The sequence below is a fragment of the Lichenostomus cassidix genome, chromosome 2 (assembly GCF_008360975.1).
Source record: "Lichenostomus cassidix isolate B80296 chromosome 2, HeHo_3.0, whole genome shotgun sequence".
NCBI classification, from domain to species: domain Eukaryota; kingdom Metazoa; phylum Chordata; class Aves; order Passeriformes; family Meliphagidae; genus Lichenostomus; species Lichenostomus cassidix.
Window position 1 is genome coordinate 130,228,081 of NC_139482.1, and position 26,897 is coordinate 130,254,977.

A 26,897-nucleotide genomic window follows, 5' to 3' on the forward strand; every position below is an offset into this window, starting at 1 on the left:
GTTGATTTATTTTGTGCAATGACTAAAACTTCATTTCCTGCTCTGTTAAGGATGTTCTACTTTGCTTGACTTGTACAAAAATGAAGTATGGTAGTTGTATCCATATAAAAGTTGAAAGCAATTGTGTGGCATGGAGTTAATGGTGGACATATCTTTTATCTACTTATGCGTATGCCCCAGTTCTTTTCATCTGAATCCTCTAGTTGTTGATGATGCTAAATCTTCTGCAGTTAACTTTCCCTTCTCAGGGACTGTAGGGGACTGTAATCTAAAGGTCAAGATACTGTAATCTGTTCTTCATTTATTGCATATCAAAGAGTATTCCTCTCATAAATGTGACTTATAAAACTGTAGTTTATTACCTATGTACCAATTGTTTAAGCACTTCTGTTCTCAGTCAAGTAAAACCAAGTGAACTGTGCATATAGTCGTAGGAAAGTCAGAGATTGACTTCTGCTGGTGTCTATATAACCAATCAATTTGAAAAAAGAGAATGCTATGGCTGCTCATTTTTACTTCTGGCATATTTGATGAAAACATAATTTCTGCAAAATGGTCTTTATAGTGCCTCTTCTGTCTTGGGGAAAATAAAAACCAAACAAGATACTGCATTTGAAGCAGCATAGGGCAGTATTTTTCTGCTTGTCAAAGCAGGCCCCTCACATTTTTGGTCCTATTCAGTATTGAGCTGTGTCTAATTGAACTGCTCCTGTGTTGTGTGTGAAATGTAGCTTGGATGTCTGGTTCTCTATTCTGGACTGTGTTCCTGGCTGTGTTCCCTCAGCAGCATTGCTGTCTTTTTCACTGAAGTGCCTCAAAAGGTACATCAATCCTATGGTTACAGGGTACCACCAGGGAGATGTTCTTTTGGAGGAGAGAACTGGCTACACTCAGGGCTTGTGTGTGTTGTGGCCACATTTTTTTTCAGGTCGATGCTTTCTTGTGTGTGAAAACAGCAGAATACTTTGATCAGACAAAATAAAGGTGTGCTTTCAGGAATGTTTGAAAACTTTATTTGAAACAGAAATAGCAAAATATAATTTTTCAGAAATCTGAAAGTGAACTTTGTTTCCAACTAAGTGTTTCTTTTTCCGCCTCTTTTCATCTTGATCTTGTGCTTAAAGCAAGTAACAAGGTGATGAGCCCACAGGAGCCTGACTCAGTGAATTGGCCTGTATGTTAGTATCTGGTGAGGGACAGACTTGCCTCAGAATTGCCAGCTCGTGAGCACTCATCTTCCCTCTGGCTGTGCTGGACCTGGCTAGATGTTGATGTTTCTGGCCCACAGATTCTTGGTTTAGGATGCAATTATAAGATTCTGACTCTTTTCAAGAGCTAATTTGAAGTTAATGCTAAATGTCTTTACACATCGTTAAACCACTCTGATGATTATACTAATACCAAGATCCTATCCTGTCCGCCGCACCAATGGACTGGTATGAGTTCTGTGAGTGTTGCTTGCTAATAGAAGATGGATCCCAGCTCTTGGAAGTATTTTTTACAGTTTGCTGGCACTGGTATTTCATGATTTCTGATTTAATAGGCTTCTGAGCTCTTCTGAGCAGAGATCAATCTGACGTGCTCCTTTCTTTTCTTTTGTGGGGACAACTTGTAGGCAGTTTGCTGGTTCTAGAATAAGTGATGCCACAAGGAGAGAGAAAGCTGAGGGAATTGCAGCTAGCAGTTATGAAGAGATCCCCTGATGGTGAGATTCCACTGTGACAGAAACATTAAGGAAGCATGGTGTGGTGGGATTGAGCTTTTTGAGTGGTGGTGCCCTTCTTCTTTCAGCTTTGTCATGTCCTGCTCTGCTTGAAAACAGTCAAAACAGCATCACACACATACCTGTTCCATTCTTGACACTTCCTTCTGCCTCATCTTAAACTTAACCATTAAGAGATTTTTTTTTCCTGTCTTAGTGTTTTTGATGCTTGACCTGTGAGCTTTGCCCATCTTAAGGTCTGAGGTATAACATTTTGCATTTTATGACTGTAATACTCTTGGATATCTTTACCCAATTAAAACTCCTAATAGTGATACTTGTGTCTTTTACATGTCACACTCTAGGATTTTATACTTTTGTTTTTTTAATTTGAAAAAAAAAAAGGATTTGTGCAAAAGGCTTGTGTCTAACAATCTTATGTAGGCAGAAAGCACAGACACACTTAAGTGATTGTTCTACTCTTGTCAGTTTTTATTCCTGTCTCTAAGGAGACATAATGCTTCTAAGGACATATGTAATGCTTTAAATTATTTATAAAGTAGCCTTGTAAACACATTCAGGCCATAATAGCATTAAAGCTTCCTTTGTACATGATTTTTTTCATCATTGAACACTATTGTAATGAATTCAAGTGTGGTATGATCCTGTCATTTGTGCTGACTTGATGTAACTTCTTGCACTAAGCACATCTTGATATTTGCATCTATTCTTAAATATAAATTCATGTCAGGTTTACTGCTGTTACTGATTAAGAAATGGTTTAGTTCATGCAAGGTTATCCTCTTTTTTCTGCAATTGAAGAAACACAAGTATATTCCCAAATACATAATTTGCCTTTGCTCTGGTTTTGGTTCATTGCAATATGCAGCCTGTTCAAAAGAACAGGAACTTATTCTGTGTCCTGTTCTGCTTCTGAAAGGCACCATGGATGAAAAAGTAAATACTGAAGTATGTTGCTGCTTGGTTTTGACTATGTACTGATTAATCTGTAAAGATTCTGAATGAGCAACAGGTCAGTCTTGCATGGTGTAGAGGTTTTTTTTATTTGTGTCTGCACTATGGTTTCAGATCTTGTTTTAGCAATGGTAGGAGAGCAGGTGGGAAGATGTGGAAGAGGGGAGAGCAGGAATGTTTGTTGACATCCAGGTCACAAATGTAGCAGTTTGGTAAACTAGAACATTATCAAACTTATTCTTAGGAGATCTCTCAGGCAGTAAAAACTATTTTCAGCTTTCTGTTCACCATGTACTTCAGATCACCACCTGGTATCCTACTTGCTGCTTTGTAAGGTGCTGTTCTGCTGCCTGAGCTTATTCTTTGCCTTTCTCAAACTCCCCTTCCCTGCTTCAACCATGTCTTTCATTGAACAAACCCACAGTGCTTCAATTGCTGCTTCATTTTGAATGTTAATATGGATTTATTTGCGCTGTTGCATAATCGAATTTGTTTTAGTTAAGGGAGTGCAAGGCGTGGGTAGTATAAGCATGCTCCCCGTCAGAAAGCCAGCCCTTAGAAATTTCTGCAGTCCTGAACCAGTTTCTATAAATATTTGCTCTATTCAGAATCCTGATCTAAACTAGGCTGAAAATTAGCATAGCAACTGGTTAGAAGACAAATGTAACTTTTCCCAATTTTTACAGTAGTTTATTTCTTCAAGATTAATGAGTCTTAAGGATTGAGAAGTATTTATCTGACAAAATAAGTTATATAGTACTGTCTCTTTGAGTTTAATTTTATGAGATAAAAATTCACGTTTGGATTCTGTTTGGATGAATCTCATAATTTAAAAAAACTGAGTGCTTGCACACTTTCTTGTGGGAGTTTCAAAGCACTTTTATTTGGTTTGGTAGCAGAGATAGTGTGCACAGTTATTTGATGTTGGTGTTTCTTTCTGGCAGTAAAAATGCAAATAATAGTAGTCTTTATCATACTTCTGTTTATAAATGAAATTGTTGACAAACTCTTACGTTAAACATTTTTTAATGAATACCAGTTTATTTTAGGAAAAATTGCCTTTTCTCTATCCTCTTGGGAATGCTACTTTTGTCCTGTTTTTCTATTTATTCTTATGAGAGCTTTAATTTCTAAAAGAATGTTATTTCATGTACTGTTCAAATATTTGATGTTTTGTCCAAAGCTTCTCATGTGTATCTATAAAACCACTTTATATTCTCACTAGAATGTTAAATATTTAAGACTGAAGTCAATACATCACTGGAATGTCATGCCATTTATGATCCATTTTATTAAGTCATTGCTTTCCCAGTCTCTTAATTGAAGTTGCCCCTTCAATAAGAACAAAGCTATAGACTTCATTTAACATAGAAAATGATAATATGTAATATGCATTTAAATAGAAATTAAATGACAATAGCAATGTAAAATGCAAACATTTTTCTCCACTTTTTTTTTTTTTGCTATAGTCTAACACTTGGAGGAAAAAAACTTATTAGCAGTAATGTTCCTTGGAATTTGTTTGAAAAGAGGGTTCACAGTTTTGGTTTTGGGTGTTTTGTTTATTTATTTAGTTGTGTGTGTGAGACTGCAGATATTATGTCCCTGCACATTGAGTTATGTTATCAGTAAATCAGTTCTTTTACTCCTGGATGACAGCAACTGAGACAATCTTCTGTCTACATGTAAGTTGCTAGTAAAAGTCCCTAGTAAAACTGATGAGCTTATCAGATTTCAAAACTAGGCTCTAGTGCATGTAGAAATTCAGATACACTGCTCGCTGGGGCTTAGAGTCTGTTGTATTGAAATCAGCTGCCTGTTGGTGTTTGCTATGTGGACAGCTCATTTTCATTTTTGCTGGGACCAGGCACTGCCTTTTGTAGGGTATGCAGAAGGCTACTTGTCACTGTAGGGCATCAGCTTGGGGACAGCAGTGTTGCTGCTGCACTGCCCTTACTGTACCTGCTGAGAAGTCTGCCACGTCCTTGTCTCCCAAGGCTGCCCATCTCATCCCCTGCAGTCCATGCCCCTTCCCTCACCTGGTGTGTGGCCCAGCAGCTTCTCCAGTTGTAATAATTTGTGTAGTGGTAGCTTTACCCCGTGTGTTTCACTGCTGTGATATGTATTTCTCTTAATGAAATTCTGAAACCAGTAGTTTGCTTGGGCAAAAATTAACTTGAAAACACTTAGCCACTTTAATTCTGTACTTAGTGGCATTTGCACAGAATACCATGTGGGTAGCAGGTAGTTTCATGATTTCTCTGGGGGGCATGGTTTGCTATTGCTGGTTTTGTTGTACTCTTATTCAATAAAATGTTTTACTGAATATCTCATAACATGCTGCCATTATACACTCATGGTGGTATTTTGTAATATTGCTACAATAATCCACCTGTATGGATTTCAGCAAAAAGCCTAATGAATTTAGTTTCCCCTCCACTGCTGGCCTCCCACCCTGAGTTGGAGAATGTCCCAAACTCTGCCTGAAGGGTATTACTGGGGCAAAGTAACTCAGAAACTCAGACTCTTTTTGCCTAAGAAATAAAGCTCCTTCCTCCAGAAATAAAGGGTGGGAGAGAGGAAAGGAAAACCCAAACCTTTCTAGATATGTAGAGGTAACATATCTTTCGTTGCTTGTCTGTAATGCTTTCACATAGTATCTTCATTCTACTTATATTGTCTCATGTGTTTCTGTTACATCCAGTTGTTCCCAATGTATCTGAGGTGCACACTGGCACCTGGATTCTGAACATTGTGCTGTGGGATATAAAGATAGTTTAAAAGGTAGTCATCTAAATTACTGTACATTAGTATGGGGGTAAAACCTGTTTCCAATAACTTTTATAGGTCTTGCAGCATTTAATATGGATCTAGTAATAGCTGTGTATGTAATTGTCTTTATATGATCAAAATAAATTATTGGACATACTTTTACATTCAGATGCCAAATTAAAATTTACTGTCAAATGTGAGTGAGGTTTCTTTTTCCATTTAATAATGCTGGAACTAAGATCTACCACTGTGTGTAGTTCCACTTAGTGTTTTGTAGCTGATTGAAGTATTGCTGCAAGATGTTAATAGGAATTTTCTCATGCTCCTTGGTTTGGCTGTTGTTCAGAGACCAGTTTTCATAACTTCTTCCAAACTATTTTGGTAAACTTACATATCCTACATAACATAAGCCACTTGGTAAATTTTGATCCCTTTAAAATCTTGTAGAGAGACAACAACACATTTGAGTTTTACATAGCAAAAAGATACATCAGAAAGAGAATATGGGCAGTGTCTACTGCTTTTTTTTTTCCTTAAATTAAGCCAAGTGACTGGCTTTGCTATAACCTCCACTCCTTGAAGGTTATATTGTTATTCTAAATTAAAGATGCCATTTTTAAGAAGTATTTTGCTTTTTGTTTCTACAATTTTACTTTCATTTTCTTTTGTATTTTGTCATCCTTGCGGTATCTCACCTATATTTCTGATCATCTACTAGTTTTAGCATTATTCAGTAGTCAATATTGGGGTAAATAATTGTTGAAAAAGCTTCCTACCATCCTGGATGAATAGGACTTTAACACTAACAGAAGCTTTTTGATCATCTCATCTGATTTTCTTATAAGAAGGTGTTTGTAAATGGAACTAATTTTCCCTGATCTTTAGGGTTGCCATAAGTCACATTTCTTCTGTGGGCTAGAATATTGCACTCCAAAAATTAGTCTGGTGCCTAAAAATTTCTTGGGTAGACTTATGAAGCATTTTTTAAAAACTTGTTCAGGATGTTTGTGGGCTATGCAGCCCTAGGAAACTGAACATCTCCTTGCATATTTGGAAGTATGAGAGAAAACTTCCTTGTGGTGATCTTATGATTCTCTCTGATGTTTGTTCTGCTACAGGGCTGGTGCTCCCTCAAATGCATGCTCTGGGCTAATGGCACTTGCAGCAGGGGAACAATGTGAGACTGTAATGTGGAAGGCAGAAATAGAGTACTTCCTGCTTTTCCCCTCCTGACATTAGGAAAAGAAGGAAGATTTTGTGTTCAGAACTTACTACAGCAGTTGGAATACCCTAATTTGACAATTTTAACAGTAGTAAAGTTAGGAAAGAACTCAAGTGGACTAGTGGTCTATGGCTGGTGTATACTTTGAGATACTAGGTAAGATAAGTTATATAACTTTTGGATGTTTGGTTATGGGTGGCTGGATGGACTTAGCACAATGGAGTGTATTAAGCCAAGTGCAACATTTGCACAGGAGCAGTGAGGGACAGAATAAAGGGAGTGGTGACCAGAAAAGAAGTGATGAGTGTGCTGGTGCTGCTTGAGTCCTTCGGGATGTGATGTGCACCATCACCTATTTGTTTCCTCAGTGCTGTGTGGAACATGCCCATTTTTTAGTTTCAAAAAGCAGCTCTTGGAGTTTTGTTTAATTCAACTGAAAAGCCCCACTTCTTTTCAATGCTTTATCTTTCTTTCCTGCAGTTCTGTCCTTCATGCTGCCGATGCAGCAGTCAGCAGAAATTTCTTTTGGAGGCCCTCAATTTGTGGGACTTTTGAAGATGAATTTTGAGCTGGTTAAAATGTTTTTGTCAGGGTTTATTTTTGTTCAAAAAGCTTACAACATGTAGGTGTAAGAGGAATGTTCCCATCATCTTTGGTCATTTTCCTTCTGGGACAGAACCCAGCACTGCTGCCAGGATTTACTCTCTGTTGTTGCTTTCTGCAGCTATAAATCAGAATTGATAAGGAAAGAGTGATAAAGTGCATTACCCTGAAACTTAGTAATTCCCAGTCTTCTCTATGTGTCCTCTTCAGCCTTCATGTTCTTTTTGATTTTAGGAATGTACAAATAATGAAAATGGTTGCTGTTTGTGAATGTCTTGATGCAACCCCTTAAAAATTAGTGCTGTGCACCTTATTTCAGTGTATCAGTCAGAGGTAACTAATGTGATATTATCAGGGATTTACATTGATCAAAACTCTCTGAAAGTGAAAAGCTACTGTCCATCTTTTGCACCTAATTACAGTGCAAAGCTTTTCTTCTAGAAAAAGCCCCACTTGGTCCTGTCATGGAGAAACCAGAGAAATGTGTTTAGAGTCTTCTATATTGCATCATGCCTGTTAGGTTTGGAGAGATTTAGTTTTTGTGCTTGGAGCATAAGAACTCCTCAGTCTGATACAAGAAGAATATACATTTTTATGTTGATTGACCTAAAGTGATGTAGTGGTGAAGGTGGCTTGCATTTTAAGAGAAAAATCTAAGCTCTCCTTGGTTTTCTAAACCAAGCATATTCTTACTTAATAAATACGTTTTTAATTGTGTGGTTTTAGCGCTCTTGTTTACTAGAACAAAAAAAGTCTGAAATATCTATACACTTTAAAAACCCGATCAGGCAGGAAAATGTTTCAGACTGAAGTGGAAACTTCAGAGGGAGAAAAAACAACCCAGGCAAAGACCTTGAATTTACAGGGTTAGTTATGAAAAGTTGTGGATTTGGAGAAGTAACAGACAAAATTCTTCTCCTTGACCTAAAACATATAACCTGCAAAGTTTTTGATTAAATATGAAGTTATTTCTCTAGTAAAATAGAGCACTGTGAATACCATGGACAAATATCACTTATTTAATACTTGTCACCAAAAACATTCTTACGCTATTTTGCAAAGCTGAGTATAGGAACAGATAGTACTTGTGAAAAATGGGTTTGTGTATTTGGGATCTCTGTGTTTTTAAATCTATTTTGCACGCTGTATCTAGAGGGGAAAAACTGTAGTATGAATTTTGTCCATAGAGATAGTTATGGGACATTTTGTATGTGGAAGTAGGTGTAAAACGATGTCTTAATAGGTAATTATATTAGATATACTTGAAGCAAAACTTTATAAATATGTAAGTATGCATACACAAACTTGTATGTAACTGCATGTTGGTTTAGCTACAAGCGTATCTACATATATTGTTTGTGTATTTTAAGCTTTTATTTATATACTACATTGATGAGCATTGCCAAAATACCTTCATGAAGGAATCTTTTTTGGAAAGTAATTAAGGACTGTAATATAGTACATTTGCAAACAGGAGCAGAGGCTTTATGATAGGCAAGCGTGCGTATAACTTGATTATAGTTCAATCACTAAAGAAGAGCAGAAGTGGAAGTATCTTTGGGATTTATGTGACACATGAAGTTTTATTTGGAAATTACACTGGTAAGCTGTGTTTGTATATCTGTATGAAGCACTCATAACTTAAGTTTGTAGATAAGTTTGGCTTTGACATTTATGGTGTAAGGATTTATAAGGAGTTAAATGACAGCACTGTAACTAGGTTTTTCTGTCATCTAGAGTTTTTATTAAAATTGTAAAATTATTGCATACAGTTGATAACTTTAAAATACTCTGTATCATGATTTGGCATGAACCTTTGGCTTCATAAGAGAGTTGCTGTTTTTTCTTAATCTACATTGTTACTAATTTATTTTTCAGAGCTACTGGACCCCACAGGTTGTCTATGTCCAGTATTGCATCTCTTTTTCTCTTAAGCACCACATTGAAATTGCAACTCTTTAATTGTATTTTAAATCAATTTTTATATTTTCTTCCCATTTAAACTATACTTTTTCATTCTAATGCTTGTTGGAGTATGAGATAGCTTAAAAAAAGAACACCTGTGAATAGAAAACTGCTGTTCATCATTTGGTACAGCAACTCACCTACATGTAAGTGTGCCTCTGTGCTTCCACAGAGCAAGCAGGACTCGGATGATGTTCTATGTGCCAGATGGTGTTCTTAGAAACATAGTCACAATGTAGGCAGCATAGTCAGTATATGGAAAAACATGGATATTTAGAAATCATTGTGTTACTGTGTTAAGACTCCTATCAGTAAGATGCACTGCCACAGTCATGTCCTGTGGTAACTTCATTTATAAGCAGTATATTGTTTCTTTGAACCTTTCATTACTGCTTACAATCTGATTTTGAGACTCAAACACACAAAAAAGGGCTGTTTAGGCATTCAATGCTTCGATATTTGTTCAGTGTGCAGGCGTCTGGTTCTTTGCATCCTGGCTTCTTTGCCAGGAAATTTGGAAATAACAATGTGCAGGCCTGTTAATTATATGAAAGATAGATGCATTTTTTTCTTTTAAAGTATAAAACAAATACTTAATCTCTTTGTTCAGTAGATCGCAAACTTGTGTTCCTCCTCCAACAGTAAGTCTTGAGAATCGGTTGACCATGCTTATAGCAAGATTTCAGAATAAAACATGACTCAAAGTGATGTGTTCTAGAGCCTTACATTTCCAGAGCACTTTAGGAATATGTATGTGTCAATACTTCCTGTTGAACAAACATAGTTTTTAAAAACCTATTTGGATATTTATTTTAATGGTATGTAAGACATGTTCAGAAGTGATTGTTGCAGATTCCAACTTTGTTCAGTTTACTCTGTGAGATGTGGGGTAAAGATTTGGTCCACAGCTGTTTTAGGAAGGAGGAAGAGGTGGGTAGTGAGGAGATCTGCTGGAATAGAAGAAGTGGAGTATGTCTGTCTGTGTATGGTGGATTCAGGAGTGAAAGGACCATGGTCTGTGCCACAGGAGGGTGCTGAAGCATGAATGTGATCCCTGGGTGATTGCTGTGGGTGGACAATACTCGATTGTCTTAGTCCTTAAATTATTGACATGATCTAAAGATTACAGAAAGACTTATTTATAACGTGAGGGATTTGCCTTCTGAGTAATGAAATTATCTGCTGCTCTTCAGAACTGCAGATAAAAAGTGTCAGTCAAGAAGAGGTCTCTTCGTTTCACACAAATGCAGTTGCACTTACGTGAATTTCTAGTATTTTGGATAGTACACCTGAGGTTAGTTTCTGAAGGTGCTACACTATCTGAAGGTGCTACAACTATTATCCACTAGTTGTAGTGGATAACTAGTAACTAGTATATACCATGTAAAATAAGTGTTAGTGAAACCTGAGTGAGTTGATGACTTACTGTGATTACTCGTGTCAAATTTAAATTTATAAAACAGATTTCACAATGTGAACTAATAGATAAAATCATGAGGAATTAATGATGTAAGAGAATATTTCTGTGAGTTTCTTTTTTAACTTTTTATTTCTTGGCTAAAGTTATTCAGTAGTTTGTTACAGATGTTGTTCCATGTTTTGATTTGAAACAAGATACAGTATTTTCTTATTCTTTACTAAATGGCCCCTGAGCTTTTCTTCTTGGCATTATATGAGATTAGAGGATATTTCCAAGCTTTTTTAACTTTCCCACATATTTTTTTCTCCAAGTTGTTTTCAGTCTTATTTCTCCATCCTGTTGTCCAGTTTTTAATTTCTCCCTGTTGCACATGGCTGGAGTCGCAGTTGAGCACAAACAGTAACAGTCCTGTCTCCCCAGCTCCTTTCAGAATGCTTGTATGTTTTGTTCCCTTGGGCACTCAACTTCATTTCTTTGTGACACTCACTTTCCTACCTTGTTTTAAACTTGTACTTATTCTTTCATTGGAAATTAGACCAGGGATAAAAATTATTTTCCATTCAAAATGATTGGCACAGATTTGGAAGAAGATGGTTTTTTATTTGATATTAAAGAACAACCCTTTAGTTAGTACTAAGAAAGATATATTTGAATTCTCAATGTTCCAGTTTGTGCAAGGAAGTAAGTGACATGGGCATGGTATTCACTGGAAAGAATAACAAATGTTGAATCCTGGTATTGTCCGTGCTGCCTGAGAGGAGGCACTCTGTATTTTAAACTAACCAATGTGATAAAAATTTACACATTATGTTATAATATAGACATCTTTCATAAAACCTTGCAACATTCACAGTGTAGTGCTGACAGCTGCACTTGACTTAATATATTCTGGTGGTTTTGTGTGATAGACTGCTGGCTACTTTAGAAGATAAAATACTGTTTTTTTAGGTTTAAGTTAATATTTTAAAAGCTTTCTTACTTAAAAAGCAGTGCATTGTAAATAGCAATAAGTTCTCTGAAATGCTCTACATGTTACAGACTGACAATTGCAAAAGAAAAGACTGATTATAAGTAGAAAATCTGTAACTACATGTTTTGAGTAAGTTGCTCCTGTGTGTACTTTTTTACATTAATTAACCAGGAAGATTTTGCAGCCATTCAGTCAGCTTTGTAATTTAGTCCAACAGTTTTAAATAATGTTATTTAAATAAGATGTAATTGGTAAATTACGTTTGGTGAAAATCCATTCTTCCTCACAGTGGTGTCTGAAGTTCAGCTTGAAAAGAAAGAATAAAAATACAGATTTTCGAGTGAGTTGTTAGAAATACAGCAGAGCTATTAATGTGTAATTGAAAATATGAAGAGAGTAATTTTGGGAAAATTACATGTAAGTTTTGCTTGAAACAACCAAATCATGAAGCTCTCAACTAACTTAGCTTCTGTGTTTAGAATTTGAGCAGTTGGAAAGTTAGAAAACTGTGAGTTGGGAAAAATGATGTTTCAGACAGTTGTATGGAAGTATCTAAAATCTGATGTACAATTATAGTCAGTAGATTTTAATTTGTTAAAGCTGTTTGAATATTTATACATAGCATTAATACAATTACATAGTGTTACATGTATGTTCATAGAATGCATCAAAAGCACACTGCATGAGAAGAACTTTTGGAAATAAGCTAGGAAAAGAAGTTTTGTCTTAACATAGCACTAAAAAAACATTACTATTGTTTTTGTGAAGATTGTACTTAGTTTTTAAAAAGGGGGAGGATTTTTTATTAGTGTTTATGTTGGCGTTCCAGTCTCCTTCTGTAGGTTGTGTTGTGTGCTGAGATCTTTCTTTTTCTTAAATGAAATGCCCATGCTTTTGAATTTGCAGAATGCAGTGAAAGCTGTAGTGTTTCAGTCTTCCTGTGCCTGTCGCTCAGAAATCTTTCTACTTGAATCTTCCTGTACTGACAAAAATACCCTCAAAAGTACTACCTTGGGAAAAATTCCCTGTTATGTGTTCTTTGAAGACTGGCCACAAGCTCAAATTTGGCTTGGACCTATCTCGGACAGTAACTGCAGAATAAAGGACTGCTAGGCTCAAGTCTCTGACCCAAACACCTTTCAGTTGTATTGGATTTTAAGATTTAAATCTTAAGGAAACCAGATGTTTATGACTTTGTCATTCAGTCTTTTCTTCTTTTACACTCCTCCATGAAATTTTGAACTTGCTTACTAGTTTCAAACAATTTGATGGAGAATTAGTCACCGTAAGAATAACCCAAACACTTGTGAAAATCAATAGCAGCTGGAGAGACCCTAGTGGGTATACTCTTCCTTCTCACACTGGTCTATGTGGTCCATTCCCATTTCATTACTTGTTTGCTGTCCTTCTGCCCCCAGCACCTGCCAAGAGCCAAGCACTAACCAAATGATGCTCAGCACTGAAAAGAGCTTGCTTGGATAGCAAGTTCTCCAGACCAAGCTTTGTGCCTCAGGCCTTTCATTCTTATATGTCAGAGGTTTATTGTGATGATGGAAATTTGAGAGCTGAGAATTACTCAATTTGCTGGGACCCTGCTGTAGGTCTGCTGTTCAGTAGTGTTTGGGATTAGGAGAAAATTTGGTCTGGACAGTATTCTACCTTCCTCTGAAGGAAGTGGGTGGCAAGGTTATATTGTAATAAAAATTATTACTACATCCTTGGCAGGTGCTTGGTGGAGAGATTTCTTACACATGGGGTCTGGCTTTCTAATAAAATCCAGTAGGAAATGTGTTTGGGGAAAGCACCCTCCACAGAAGATGTGAAATGGAGCTGAAGTACAGCCCACCAGAGCCATGCGGGGAAACAAGTACCCTCAATCATCTACCACCATAAAGGAAAGTGATGGCTTGATGAAGTCTGGTGCCAGTTGAAATAGTGCTGGAGACTAGTGCTAGCCCTCTGGCAGGTGGAAGAGAGTACAAGAGAATGACCTGAATGGATCAAGTTTTTGCTAATGGTTTCCAGGTGTTGTTTAATGAATCAGTAATGGGACTGAGCCATGCTTACAATGGTGGTTTGATGTCGTGGTGAACACTGCAGGAAAATATTTGATAAATGCTGGAAAAGTAGTTCTCAGCCATTCTTAATATTTCAAGGTAAGTGCAACAAGTATGAGAGTATGTCCAGTCTTTGGTACAGTGTCTTCCAAAATAGCACACACAAAAATGTAAACTGGTGGTGCAAGAAAAATGTTTGTTGCAGTGCTAATCAGTTCAAGTAGGTGGACCTGTAAGAGGGTGAGATGCTCCTCTAACAGGCCCCAAATTGTGTGTTAGGGTGGATGACAGTGGAATAGTCAGACTGGTCTGGAGTTCTCATGTATGGAGACAAATTGTTTAAACTTGAAATATATATCCTGTTTTGTTCTCACTTAATTTTCAAGGGGTTTTTGAAATAGGTATCAGTTCTTTTATCACTCTTAATTTTAGTGTATTTGCCTGTTTCTTGACAGAAGTTGGAAAAGAGAATAAAAATGTTGTGGGCCATTTCTCTTAGGTTTGCAGTCTATTCTTCCAAGTATATTTCTGCCAGTCTTTTCTCCCAGTACTTCAGGGTTAAACTGTGAGTCACTCTTCTTTCTCGTTTTCAGTCACAGAGAATATGTGGGGCAGCATGACCCATTTTAGCCCACATTACCAGTTTTGCTGAAGGAGCTCACCTAGCACTAGTCTTTCTGCTATGTCTCTCCTGACTTTTCATTCAACCTGGTGTGAGAGTTACTGAGTTAGAGTTTTATGCACCGTGAGTTTTGTGGAACAAACATTTCAGAATTGACTTTTTTTATCCCTCCCTATTTGCTTCTACAGTGATACCAGATCTTGAGTATATTTGCCAGTTGCTGCTGTAATATTTCTTATTTTGTGTTGTTTTTTATTTTTTTTTTTAGCTTTGAGAGCTCTAGTCATAGATCAGGATTTCACTTTGTTTGGTATTAAATGCAGAATAATGTTACAGAATTAACACCACTCCACCCATATTCCCCCAAGCAAAGCACTGCACCTACTTCCTGTAACATGAGAGAATGAAATCTTGAAAAAGCTTATCCTAGAAGAAATTGCAGAAAAGTAATTTTGAGATGTTTATTTCTATTAAAAAGCACTTACATCATGGTAGGTGGCCTCATAATTTTTTAAAACTACAGTAAACATACCAGAAACTTTACTAGATAATCAGTTAACAGTTTATAATATAACTTTCTTTACACAATAGAAAGAAGATATTTGTACAACCCTCCTCAAAAAGAACTGGAAAGTCATTTTATTTGTTACTGTCTTGAGTGTTGAGAAATTGGGGTATATTTCTGAGAACCACTTAGTGAGAGCAGCCTGTTCTATTTATCTTTGGCTCTATGACCTTATCACCGTAGGCTTTCAGACTCTTAACAGCTCCTTTTCTTGTAAACAAAGGAATGTTCCTTTCAAATACCCGGGATAATCAGCTGATCAAAACAGTAGCAACATCACAGGGAGATGTTGCTGTCCAGAAATCAATAGGAAGACAGCACACATTTTATGGTATCAGTGCAACAGATTCCTACTAGGCTTCCTGGCTAACCTTTGGGGCTGTTGTGGCAGCTTTTTAGCCTGTCCACAGCAATCGTGTGGATTTTTAACTTGTACCTCTATTTTGGAGCACATTGTGCTACACTGATGTAGAATTAACAAAACATGGCTTATGACACTAGGAGGTGGATGTAACATCCTGATTTGATGCAGGTATCTCAATTGTGCCTTGTTGGTCATCACTGCTGGTTGTTTCTGTTAATTTAACATCAGCCAAGATCATGTTCATGTACCATGAAAAGATGGGTGGCAACAGACACGGTCTGGCTCCCAGTTCTCTGTTCCCTTCCAGTAGGTAGCTGTAGGCAGCAGAAGAATCACCCTTCTCCAGGCTGGACAACCGTAATTTATCTCCATCTCCCCTGATAGAGACAATAGGAGGCTGCTCCTGTGCCCTAACCACCACGGTGGCCTCTGTTGGATTTGCTTCTGGTGTGTCTTGGAGAGCCCTAGGCTGGGTACAGTATTCAGTACAGTGTCTCACAGGTAGCTAAGGGAGGAGAATAATTGTGCCCCTGGCTTTACCCTGGCTAATATAGCCCAGCACACAGTTGGCCTTTGGAGCAAGGACATGCTGCTGACTCATGGGCAGCTTGGTGCCCCTTGGGACCCTTGGATTGGTTTCTGAAAAGCTGCTTTCTAGCAATTTGGCTTTTAGTCTGCAGTTTGAGTATCTTTATCCTGGTACTCCAGCACTCAGCATTTGTATCTGGATTTTGCTGAGTTCCTGACAGCCCATTTCTTCAGCCCCTCAAGGACTCTATCAATACCAGCCCTGCCCACCACTTCCTTCCTCTAGACTGGTACTATCCACAGCTTTCATGAAGGTGCACTCTATCCCATCTTCCAGGCCTTTAGTGTGGATGTTAAACACCATGGCCTTGGTACTGATCCCTGAAGGATGCCACAAGTAACCAGCCATCCATTGGATTTTATACCCAATCACAAGCCTTTGAGCCCAGTGGTTCAGCCACTTTTTCACTGAACTCTTACTATCCAGTTGATACTCACCAGTCTGTGAATGAGGTCTGTGAGGACACTGTGCCAAAGGCCTTGCTAGAATGGACACATCCTGAATGTTACTTCTAGACTTGCCACAGGCAGCCAACTACTTGGCCATATAAGCACAGTTCACCAGTGGGAAATAAGTTCCACCCTCCCAGTTTTTGCACCTTGTCATTTAAAATGCATTTTACAGAATTATGAATAGATGTATTTTAATGACTTGTAAAAGATATTAAGCCTATTGTTTTAGAAATGATAAAGGATAAGAAAAAGCAAATTTTATAGAGGAAAAGGAAAAAATGGGGATGGAGAATTCTCTGCAAGTTTGTGTAGTAGGTAATTTGAATCAGTTTGGGTTTTAAAATTTTATTCATAATATTAATTTGGTTTAGAATGAATGGGTGTTTTTGGTTTTCATATAACTCAATTTTCTTTGTCTAACTTGGTTTTATGAAAGCAGGGGGTCAGTATTTGCCTAAATAGCTAAGTGATCTCCAAGAGAACATTATTTTCCCATAAAGTGTGCTTATGAGGCATTTTGGAGATCTTGCTTATTGAATAGGATTTGTGTGTTTTAAAATGAGAGAATGTCTTTTTTAAGGAGAAAACTATTTTTTATTTGGAAAGCATAGTGAAAAAGGTTATAAATGCCACTTATTAGCAAAGATCAGAAAAAAATCTCATCTGTTATGTGTTCAGGTATTGTCAATTGTAATTTGCTCTAAGCCTTTTAATAATGGTTTTAAATTGCAGTAGAAAATTGACTGAGGAACTTGCAAATAACTTTACTAGCCTAGGTGTCTTTAGCATGTTACTTATGACTTGCATAGTTCTAGAACTAACCGTAGTGCTTCATAAAAACATTTCAGCTGACTGCTGGATCTGACACATCTGTCAAAAGGGAAAAAGGAGCCTGGTTGTGCAAAACTGTGTTTATCATATTTGCATACCGACACCCCAAAACAGAACCTCTTCTTCAAATTTTAGTTTTCTAGGCTTTACTTATGATACAAGCTGCTGGGAAAAGATACTTTTGTAAATGAGCTATCTTAAAAATCATCTCTCTAGATAAATTGTGAGTATTTTTTGTTTTCCACGGCTGTGACTATTGTTTGGAATCACTATCATTAATATTAAAATGAATGGACGTTTATCAAATCTCATACCATAACTATAGTTATTAGCACTTTTAGAATGTAACTCTCTTCCCACCACCATTATGATTTTGACTTCAGCTTTTAAATGTTTGTCATCTGGTGTGAGGTGGATTTATGGAAGTGCAGTAATTTTAGTGCTTTTTGGCTGGGTGTTTCTGATGACATCACTGTGATCTAGACACAGCGTGTGACTCTAGTTGGTTCCAGTTTTAAATAGTTTCATAATTATGCTAGTTTTGGCAGTTTCCTTGGAACTTTCCCCATCTCTTTAATGAACATGTTTTACTTCTGGGCTTATGAGACGACCACATGTTCGAGAAATTAATAGTGTGCTCTTAAAGTTAACATTGAGCAGAAGTGTGCAAATACAGAAACCTTTTGGATATATACGTACTTAGGAATGTAGTTTTTATAAGTTCATGGCCACTCTTATCATCTTCCAGTTACTGAAGAATACATTTGGCTTATAAAGTATCAGTAACTGTTGTGAAAAATGGTGTGTGTGTTCATGTTCAAAAAACCCAAAACCAACGCATGCAGCTCTAAAATATTTTTGATAGTTTTGTCACATAAGGAAATGAATGGATGTTATCCCAGATTTAAAAAAAATTACACCCTTTTTTTCAAATGTTAGTCAGGTTGAATTCTTTTTAAATGGAGGTGTACTCTGTTTCTTCATATGGATTAATACATACAGGTATATTTCTGAGATGAATTGGGTTTGTGGTTTGGCACCATTTTGGAACCATGTACATTTTTGCTTATGTATAGGTCCAGCTTGCTGTAAATGATTTACAGCCATTTTCCATCACAACAGACTTGTAGCTCAGGGAAATAGAAAAAGCTTAGTGTATTTAATGTGTTTATAGATTGAGATTTGAGACTTTGTTTCAAAATTAAGTTTAAGGATTCTCTTCCTTTTTCCTTCAAAAAATCAGTCTCCCCTCAAAAGCCAAGTGCTAGTGTTTATTTCCAGCTCTCTGAAAGTGCTAAGAGCTTAAACCACTCTTATTTAACCTTTGCTTGTAATACTCCAAAATATTGCATAGATTTTGTGAAGTTTTGAGAACATGTATTGAACATAATTGGAGCAGTATGTAGATAAAAAAGCTAGACTTGAATGTAATCAGGCTTGATAGATTAAACACTTGAGAAAAAGAGCTTCCCCATTCTCGTGTCGTCTCTTTACCTTGTAGCTGACATAAATATTAAAAGTCAAGGGTAATGTGAGCCTATCAGACCAAGTCATTAAATAGTTGCAGCACAGCATTCTGTGCAATCCATGAGTGAACTTGGGAAAGAAGGAAATGTGGTAACTGAGCTTGGGCTTTTCTGCGAGTTCAAAACATAAATAGTTGTGTAGGGACTTATCTGAAAAAGTATTTTCATGTTACATGTGAACTAGTTTCCAAGAAAGAGTATAGCTAAAAGTTATTTCAAAAAATTTAGATTGAGTGTATGGTCTAAGTTTTCTCTGTAAACTGGAGAGGAAGGAGAGTTGAGCTTTGCTGATTACAAAATATGTGTTGATAAAGAGGCTTCCATCTTGCTGGGCTTAATGACAGCTTGAAGCTCTTGCTTTATCTGTCAGGTATGCCATGAAGAAAGAGGTAGTTTTCTGATGAAATTGCTCTATAGTTCGAAGTTCAGAGAGAGTCTTCAGAAGAATTGCATTCCTTGATGAAAAGTATCAGAAGTTTGTCAGAGATGAGAAAACAAACAAAACAAATAAATTCCCTCTAACCAAAGTTGATGCTAAACACCCATTTTGGGTTTTTTTTATGCACTGTGATGAGACCGTCCTGTATGACTAAAATGGCCAAATAAACATAAATTAAAAAACATCCACCATCGTGTTTTTCACTACTGTATTACTAACTGGAAAATCACAAATCCTTTATGGTAACCTATTCTTCTTTTAGAAGCTATCATCTAGCCTTCTAATGTGTGAATATGTCTATCTTATGCAATTGCCCCAAATAAGTTAAAGCTTCTGTCTTAATCTTATTTTCTTCCTTAAGATTATATTGCTCTTTTTTTTTTTTTTCTCTTAGTGAAGTGGCATTTCCATTTTAGCAGAGTATTTCCCTGTTTTGTTGTTTTAAATACAGAGTGGAAGGAAAAAGATGTCTTGAGTTGCTTTTGAAGTTGCAGACTTAAATTTAAAATGTGTCATTGCATGTAACTTAAGTTTCTTTAATCAAAAAAAAAATCCACATCAAAAAGCAAGCAATGTGAAGATTCCCTTTTGTAATTTCTCTGAGATTATTAGAAATACCAGGCAGCATGTGGGGAAACACATGATCTGTCCTGTACAAAAACCCAGCACATTTTATGCTGCTTGCTTTTTGGTGTTAAGAGGAGTTAAGAATATTATAGTTCATACTGTGGTACTTGACATTTGTTCTCCGAAGTTTCTTTTTGTGATCAAATTGTGTGATAAGCTAAGTGCCATGACCCAGAAAACATTTTTCTCTTTTTCTGTAAGAGATTACATCTATCAAATAATTTGGTTTAGGTTAAAAGCTGTGTTTGCATCCTCTTCAGCCTGTTCTTTTAATACATTTTCAAGAAAATTCATTACTTTTCTTGGCTTTCTTACACTTAAGCCTTGTAGTTAATCTCTCATTCTGGAATGTAATTGGAATACTACTGGTGTATTTAAAATCCTAGGTTCAGCTAATTAAGATTTTCTTGTGTCTGCGAATCTCATTGTGTAAGGTTTATATCACATTCTGTAAGTGTGAGCCATGTTTCTGCTTCTGAATTCCTTATGTTGAATTAACTATATAGAAGCTCAAGAGGAGCAGGTGCCCTCAGTTCATTTATCTTTTCTGGGGTCATGTTTTACTGTTCTAGAAGGCTGCAAAAATATTTTGCTTTGTGAATCAGCTTCAATTAGCGGTATTAGGAAGGATATGAGTCTGACATCTTGGAACCATCTAAGGTGGTTTCATGAGCAGGCATGTAAGCTCATTCAGTTAGCTAATTTCTTATACTTGTTTTGGTAATCTGCAGGGCTCTGTCTCTGAAGGAATGTTTCAGCAGAAATGGCGCGAGAAGAAATATGTTCAATTGAAATGAATATTTAAGTGACAGGTTTCTTTTTTAAACTACAGTTAGTGAAGATATTACTTTTATGTTGTCCAACTAGTTTTGCATTAACTTCTGTAGTACAGGATTGAATTGATGGAAAAACAGTAACAGAAGTTACAGAATCTCTACCAAGTTCTCCCCAAATCTATTTTCTTTCTGTTTGGTTGACTTCATTGCTTTCTTTTCCTCTAGCAGGAAGACCATGAAAGTTGTGGTTCCAGTTCAACAAACCGCAGTACCACAGAAAGCATGAAATCAGCGGTAAAATCACGACGAGTTCAGCAGTCTGCTTCTTCTGACCCTGATTTACCTCCAGGTAATCCATGTCAATCCATTTCAGAAGCTGGTTAGGTATTTTCTCCAACTGAAGTACAAAAGTTTATTTAGATGGCCACAGTATATGAGTGAGAACATTATATTTTTGTCTACCTACAAATCACATAAAGCTCTGTGAAATAGTTTTCATGTTAGAAAATAGAACCAGATTACAATAAAATGAAGTTCAATGCTGATAACCTTTCTTTCCATATCATCAAATTGTTAAATTCACATAACTTATTTATAGTTCAAGGTAGCATCACAGAACCATAGGATGACTTGGATTGGAAGGGCCCTTAAAGATCATCTAGTTCCACCCCCCAGCTATGGGCAGGGGCACCTTACAGTAGAACCAGGCTTCTCAAAGCCGTGTCCAACCTCACCTTGAACAAAATTCTCTGAGCAACCCCATTCCAGTGCCTCAAAATCAAGAATTTCTTTCTCTTATCTAGTCTAAACCTGCCCTCTTACAGTTTAAAACCCTTACCCCGAGTCCTATCAGTACATGCCCCTATGAAAAGTCCCTCTCCATCTCTCTTGTAGACTCTCTTTAGGTACTGGAAGGCTTCTATAAGGTCTTCCTGGAGCCTTCTCTTTCTCAGGCTGAACAAACTCTCTTGTGTTTTATTCATGTTTCTTATTGAGTCCTGTATTTACTGGTGGAGCTTTTCACCAACTTTTTGTCCCGGATATGGAATCTGAATGTGAGTATGGAATTCGGATGCTGAACTTGGAGATATTTTATTATATAAAAATGCCCAAGGAGCTATGTGTCTGATTACTATTGCCTCTGAGTTTGTGTGTGAGGAGTATAATGCAGAAAGATAAAACTGGAGAGTACTGGAATGAATTGCAGTTTGCCTTCTTGAGGCAGGTTATTTTAAATGGATTAAAGATACAAGATTTATGCTTTCTTGCTGTCTTTTGTTAACAGAAAATTTATACTTGAATCAAAAGACAACACTGAAATTTAGTATGTGGTATACTATGTGCTACAGGGTGTCATCTTGTTTTGGAATGGTTGAGGAGCCAGGTCTGAAGGGTCTCTTAGAGTTTTGAGATCCAATAAACTCCAGTGGGTTGGAATGGTGGGAAGACTTTTTGTACCATGGACAGCGCTTCAGCTCTGGCAGCTCCTTGGCATTTGGTTCTTTGGGTCACACCTGCAAACAACAAAACTCAAAGACTACCCAAAAATTGTATGATTATATTCGCTTCAGTGACATTTATAGGATTTTTGTAAGTTACTTCCTGTGTGGCATAATGGTATGAATACAGTTGTATTAATTGTCGTAAATTATGAAGTTGTAAATACAGGAGCTTTGGTTTTGGTTTCAAGTGGATAAATAGCACTGTTTAGTATAGAGGTCCTACGTGGTAAAATTAAGCTGAGCTTTAATTTACACATTCTGGATTTTAGTAGGATGTTGAGTCATCTACTTAGTGTGTTTTTTGTGTTTATTTTTTTCCTTTTATTTTTTGGTTGTTGTTGTTTGTTTGTTTTTTGTTTTAGTCATTGGAGGGTGCCTGTACCATATTTGTGCTGTGGGTTTTTTTAAGATTTGTTTGTCCTTTTGTTTTTGTGTCCTTGAAGATGAAGCTCCAGAGGCAAAGTTTAGCTAAAACTGTAGCTTTGGCAACAATAGGCCCCTGCTAAACTTAAGTTGTTTAAATGTGTCCAGTCTGATGGTATCAGTTCTAGGACTACAGAGATAGAAAATTTTTGGAGTGCTGGGTGTGAAACTGCTCTTAATGCACGGTGCAGCCTTTTGGGTTCTGGAAAATTAGAAAAAAACATACTTGTGGATTTTGTGTTGCACCTCAGGAAAGAATTTAGCCCTACAGATTTTCTGGTGGTTTTATTCACTTACTGTAGAAAACCTGTATTTCAGTGGCAAAGATGCTCATAGTCTTACTCTTAAAAATCACAGTACTATAAGTAACCTTTATCTGTTTTTTTTCTACTTGTATTTAAAGCAAAACCCTTTAAAAAAAGCCCCTCCAAACACCAAAAAACAACAAACCCTTTATTATACATGAACTTGCTCATGTCTTTATTTTGTTTGGAATAGTAGGAATTGGAATTTCTTAAAAGATTGTTCCTCACATGAAAATTTTCTTCTAGTATATTTGAAGCTAAATTTAATCAGGAAGCTGATTTTTGTATGATGCTTCTAACAATATACTGTACCACTAGTTTGTAAATATCTTCATGGAGAGTTTTTAGCAAATACATGACTTCTGTTTTATTTGGAAGATAAAACTCTGCTCCCTCTCTTTATGCACTCAGCCAAAAAGACATACAGATGAAAATGGTGTTGCTCTTTTCCTGAATACCTCTGGAAACTATCAGTACAACTTGCCTTTTTTTCCTTTTATGATGTAATGTTTTTGTCATTCACAGCAGGAAAACGTATATTAGATTGACTTTGAAAGGGCCTTGAAAGCAAAATATTGAAAAACCTTTGGACCTGTGGAGGGACAGTTTCACTTTCTTCAATGAAATTAGTAGCTTGCTTTAAAATCAGAATTAAATAACTGGTTATAATTTTATAGTTGCTAGTTAAATAGCCTGCAAAAACATTTCTATGCTGAAATTAAGAAAAGGAACTAAATTCCTTATGCTGGCTTCTGTTTATATACAGGTTGGTTTACATCACTCTAGTGATGAATATTGGTCTCTTATGCCCATTAATTATTGAAATAATACATCTGGTTTTCTGAATTCATATAAACGAAAAATATTATGGTTTTAAGGAGTCAGTGAGAAAATCCTTAAAAATAAGTTATTCCACATATTTTTCAGTAGTTTTAGATTGATGTGTAAAAATAGGAAATTCGGATTGTTAGAAATTGGACAGTACTAAGCTCTGAAAACATTGAATTTGACTGATTTCTGGATTTCCTCTTTTTGGTTGCTGAGGACTTTGAATTCTGGAAAAAGGAAAAATGTCTTAGGTCAGCAGTGCAAATTTGTAGTTGTGGAACTCAAGAAAACCACTTATGTAATGGTAAAACTTTCCATATACTCAAAGGTGAAAAGTATATTTGAGTGTGAAAAAGATGAATACCTCGAAAAAGCAGAGTAGAATGGAAGTAGCAACTTAAGTATTTTCCTAGTTATCTGACAATGTTTTCATTTTTATTTTAATTTGAATTAAAATTGTTGATATAAATGAGTCTTATTTAATGCAAGTTCCAGAAAACTACTCTTGAAGCCTGTGGATTTAAGCCTGTATCATTATCTGGCTTTTTTTCAGCATAGTCACCAAACTAGAACTCCACAGTGTGTATTAAATGTGTTTTTAGATGCGTGTAATTTTGTAAATTTGAAAACAGAGAAATTTTAAGGCTTGCTTTTTTCCAGCGCAAGTGAGTTGGGTCCATAACTAGGTGCAATGTACATGAAAGACATGAATATGGATAGTATTTAATTTCTCTGACATATTGTTAAAAATATGAGTATTTGCCACATACTGTGAAGAGGTGATTTTTCCAATCACGTGATGTTTGAAAAACACATAAATAGATTTGTTCCCAACAGGCTTCAGTGCAGGTGCTTACTGTTTGGGTTGTTGACAGAAATTTGTTTTGATATGCCTCAGAGGGGTCTTAATGAACAAGATGTGGATGTATTAGCTTTTAGAATGGGAAAGGACTAGGTGTGTTAATGCTTAGTTAACTTCTAAGAGCAGAGGGAACACCTAGACATAATAGATGCACACTCAAAATGTAACCTAGCAGCTTCTGTTTAGTTTTCCAAACGTGTTTCTAAATATCTCTCAAGTAAAGAAGTAATTTTTAAAGTTCTTTGTCTACAATAGTCCACAGTGTTCTCTTTTCTTAATTAGTTTGAAAGTTAATTTGTCTCTTATGCTCTATTGTATTCACCGTTTTAAACAACTTTTTTGTAGTATCTTGCATTTCTGGGATGCTCATTGACTCCACAACTACACAGAATGTTAAAGAGTTTTAAGTCATGGGTTTTTTTGGTAAATAAAGGACAATGATACATAGTTTGCATACATTTTGATTTTTAAAAAAGAGTGCTAGTCGAATATAATGAATATATTGAAATAATAAAATTTTTTACTTGATAAAGGAGTTTGTCGTGTCTTCCTTATTATTCCCAAGAATTTGTTTTATTTTATAGGCTATGTTCAGAGTTTGATTAGGCGTGTTGTAAACAATGTGAACATTGTGATCAACAATCTTATATTAAAGTACGTGGAGGATGATATCGTTCTCTCAGTCAATATCACTTCTGCAGAATGCTATACAGTGGATGAGTTTTGGGATCGAGCATTTATGGACATCTCTGGTGAGTAGATACTTTGTGGTTTTACATATCACTGTGGAGGCACTCTTAAATTCATGCAGAAATTTCTAAGTCTCATGAAAATGGCTCTTAATATCAGAAGTAAGATAATTTCTGCCTGTTTTGATTTCTAATGAATTTTTTCTCTTGTCCTAACTTAATTCTGATGAGCCACCTGTAATAATGTAGATTGATTCTTAATGTGTGCTTGTACAATCACAGGTAATTATGCAAGATACATTGTAGTCCTCTGCTAATATTTGCCATCCTGTGATGGTATTTGAATTGAATTGCTTAGGCAATTATTGTGAATGAGAAGTAACACATTAGGGCATTCCATTGCACTTGTTTGTGATGATCTTAAAACTCTAAAAAAGCTGGGAAGAGAGGCAGTAAAATGTCCTGCACTGTAGTGAGCACACCATACGACTTGCAAGACATGATTCATTTCACTTCATGTTTTCAGTGGAAAAAAAACCCCAACTTCTGACTCTTTATCTCAATCTTCAGTATTTGAGTGTTTCAGTCCTTGAATTGCCAACATTCACCTGTCAGTCTAGGTGCTTTTACTGACATTGGATAGAGGTGGAACTACTTAGCACAAGTAACTGTACTAAGATCACACAGAAGATTTCAGGTAGAGTGTAGAATTGAATTAATGTTTTCCTAAACCTATTCTTTTATTCTGGATAAATAATTACAAACTAATATGACAAAATCATAAAATATATTTCATATTAAGATCATTATAACGGCTCTTGCTTCTTTTGGAAGGTTCAGAAGAATACTTTGAGGGATAATATGCAAAATTATTTCTGGAAGAATAAAGAGAATGATATTTATTCTATGCTTCCTCTTGAAACAGTACTCTTCCTTTCTAAAAAGATCTAAGGCACAGCAAAGGGGGTGAAAATTTTGATTGGGTGTAACTAATTTGTACCCAGTTCCTATGCATTCAGCAGAAAAATTCTGATACAGGAAATTATTTTCTTTAGTCACATAAGCAAGTACTTTGCTGCTGATTTAAATAATGACCAGAAAACTATCTTGTATCGGTTTCTTCTAGCTGACAACCTTACTTTCCTTATGCAGTATGTTTTTTTAACCTATACATTTCTTTTAAAAGCCACTGATCTGGTACTGAGGAAGATGATCAACTTTTCTGACTGCACAGTATGTCTTGATAAGAGAAATGCTAGTGGTAAAATTGAATTTTACCAGGAACCTCTGCTGTACAAATGTTCCTTCAGGACTCGTCTGCATTTTACTTATGATAACCTGAACTCCAAAATGCCATCGGTTATTAAAGTAGGTATCCAAAATAATTTTTTTTGCTTCTCACTTGTGAAGTTTTGAGGCTTTTCAAAATATCCTTAAAAATCTTAAGTGAAAAGCTTTTGCTGTTGTGTTTTGCTAAAGGAGTTTTTAAATTGTGTTTAGCTCATATGATGCAATTAGTTTATGTACAGGAGCAGCACATAAGTAAGGACGTTATGCTCTCTAATTTTAATTTTCTTCTCGAGTTTATAAAAAAACCATAATTTTTTAATATAAGGGGGAAAGAAAGTATGAAGATAATCTGTTAAAAAAACCTGAAGTATACTTCAGGGTGTCCTCAATAAGATAGAAAGGATTCTTTTTCCCCTAAGTTATTGTTTGAAATGTAGCTCCAACTCTCATGAATAACAAGAAAATTCAGTGTATTAACACTCTGCAGTGAACCATGTGAAATGGATTAGCAAACCAAACTC

At 36.1% G+C, this 26,897-nt stretch overlaps 1 protein-coding gene across 6 annotated transcripts in view; it reads left to right on the forward strand.

Annotated features, from left to right (window-relative positions):
• Nucleotides 1-26,897, forward strand: part of VPS13B (vacuolar protein sorting 13 homolog B) — a 433,483-nt gene that overhangs the window by 23,508 nt on the left and 383,078 nt on the right. For 3 of the 6 annotated variants that reach the window (XM_085053291.1, XM_085053288.1, XM_085053290.1), the window contains exons 4-6: nucleotides 20,703-20,826; nucleotides 24,982-25,149; nucleotides 26,273-26,454. In XM_085053291.1, the coding sequence (XP_084909417.1) occupies nucleotides 20,703-20,826; nucleotides 24,982-25,149; nucleotides 26,273-26,454 (474 nt within the window). Of the gene's footprint in view, nucleotides 1-20,702; nucleotides 20,827-24,981; nucleotides 25,150-25,664; nucleotides 25,784-26,272; nucleotides 26,455-26,897 lie in introns of those variants that run through there. The other 3 variants (XM_085053292.1, XM_085053289.1, XM_085053293.1) reach the window with 2 other exon arrangements.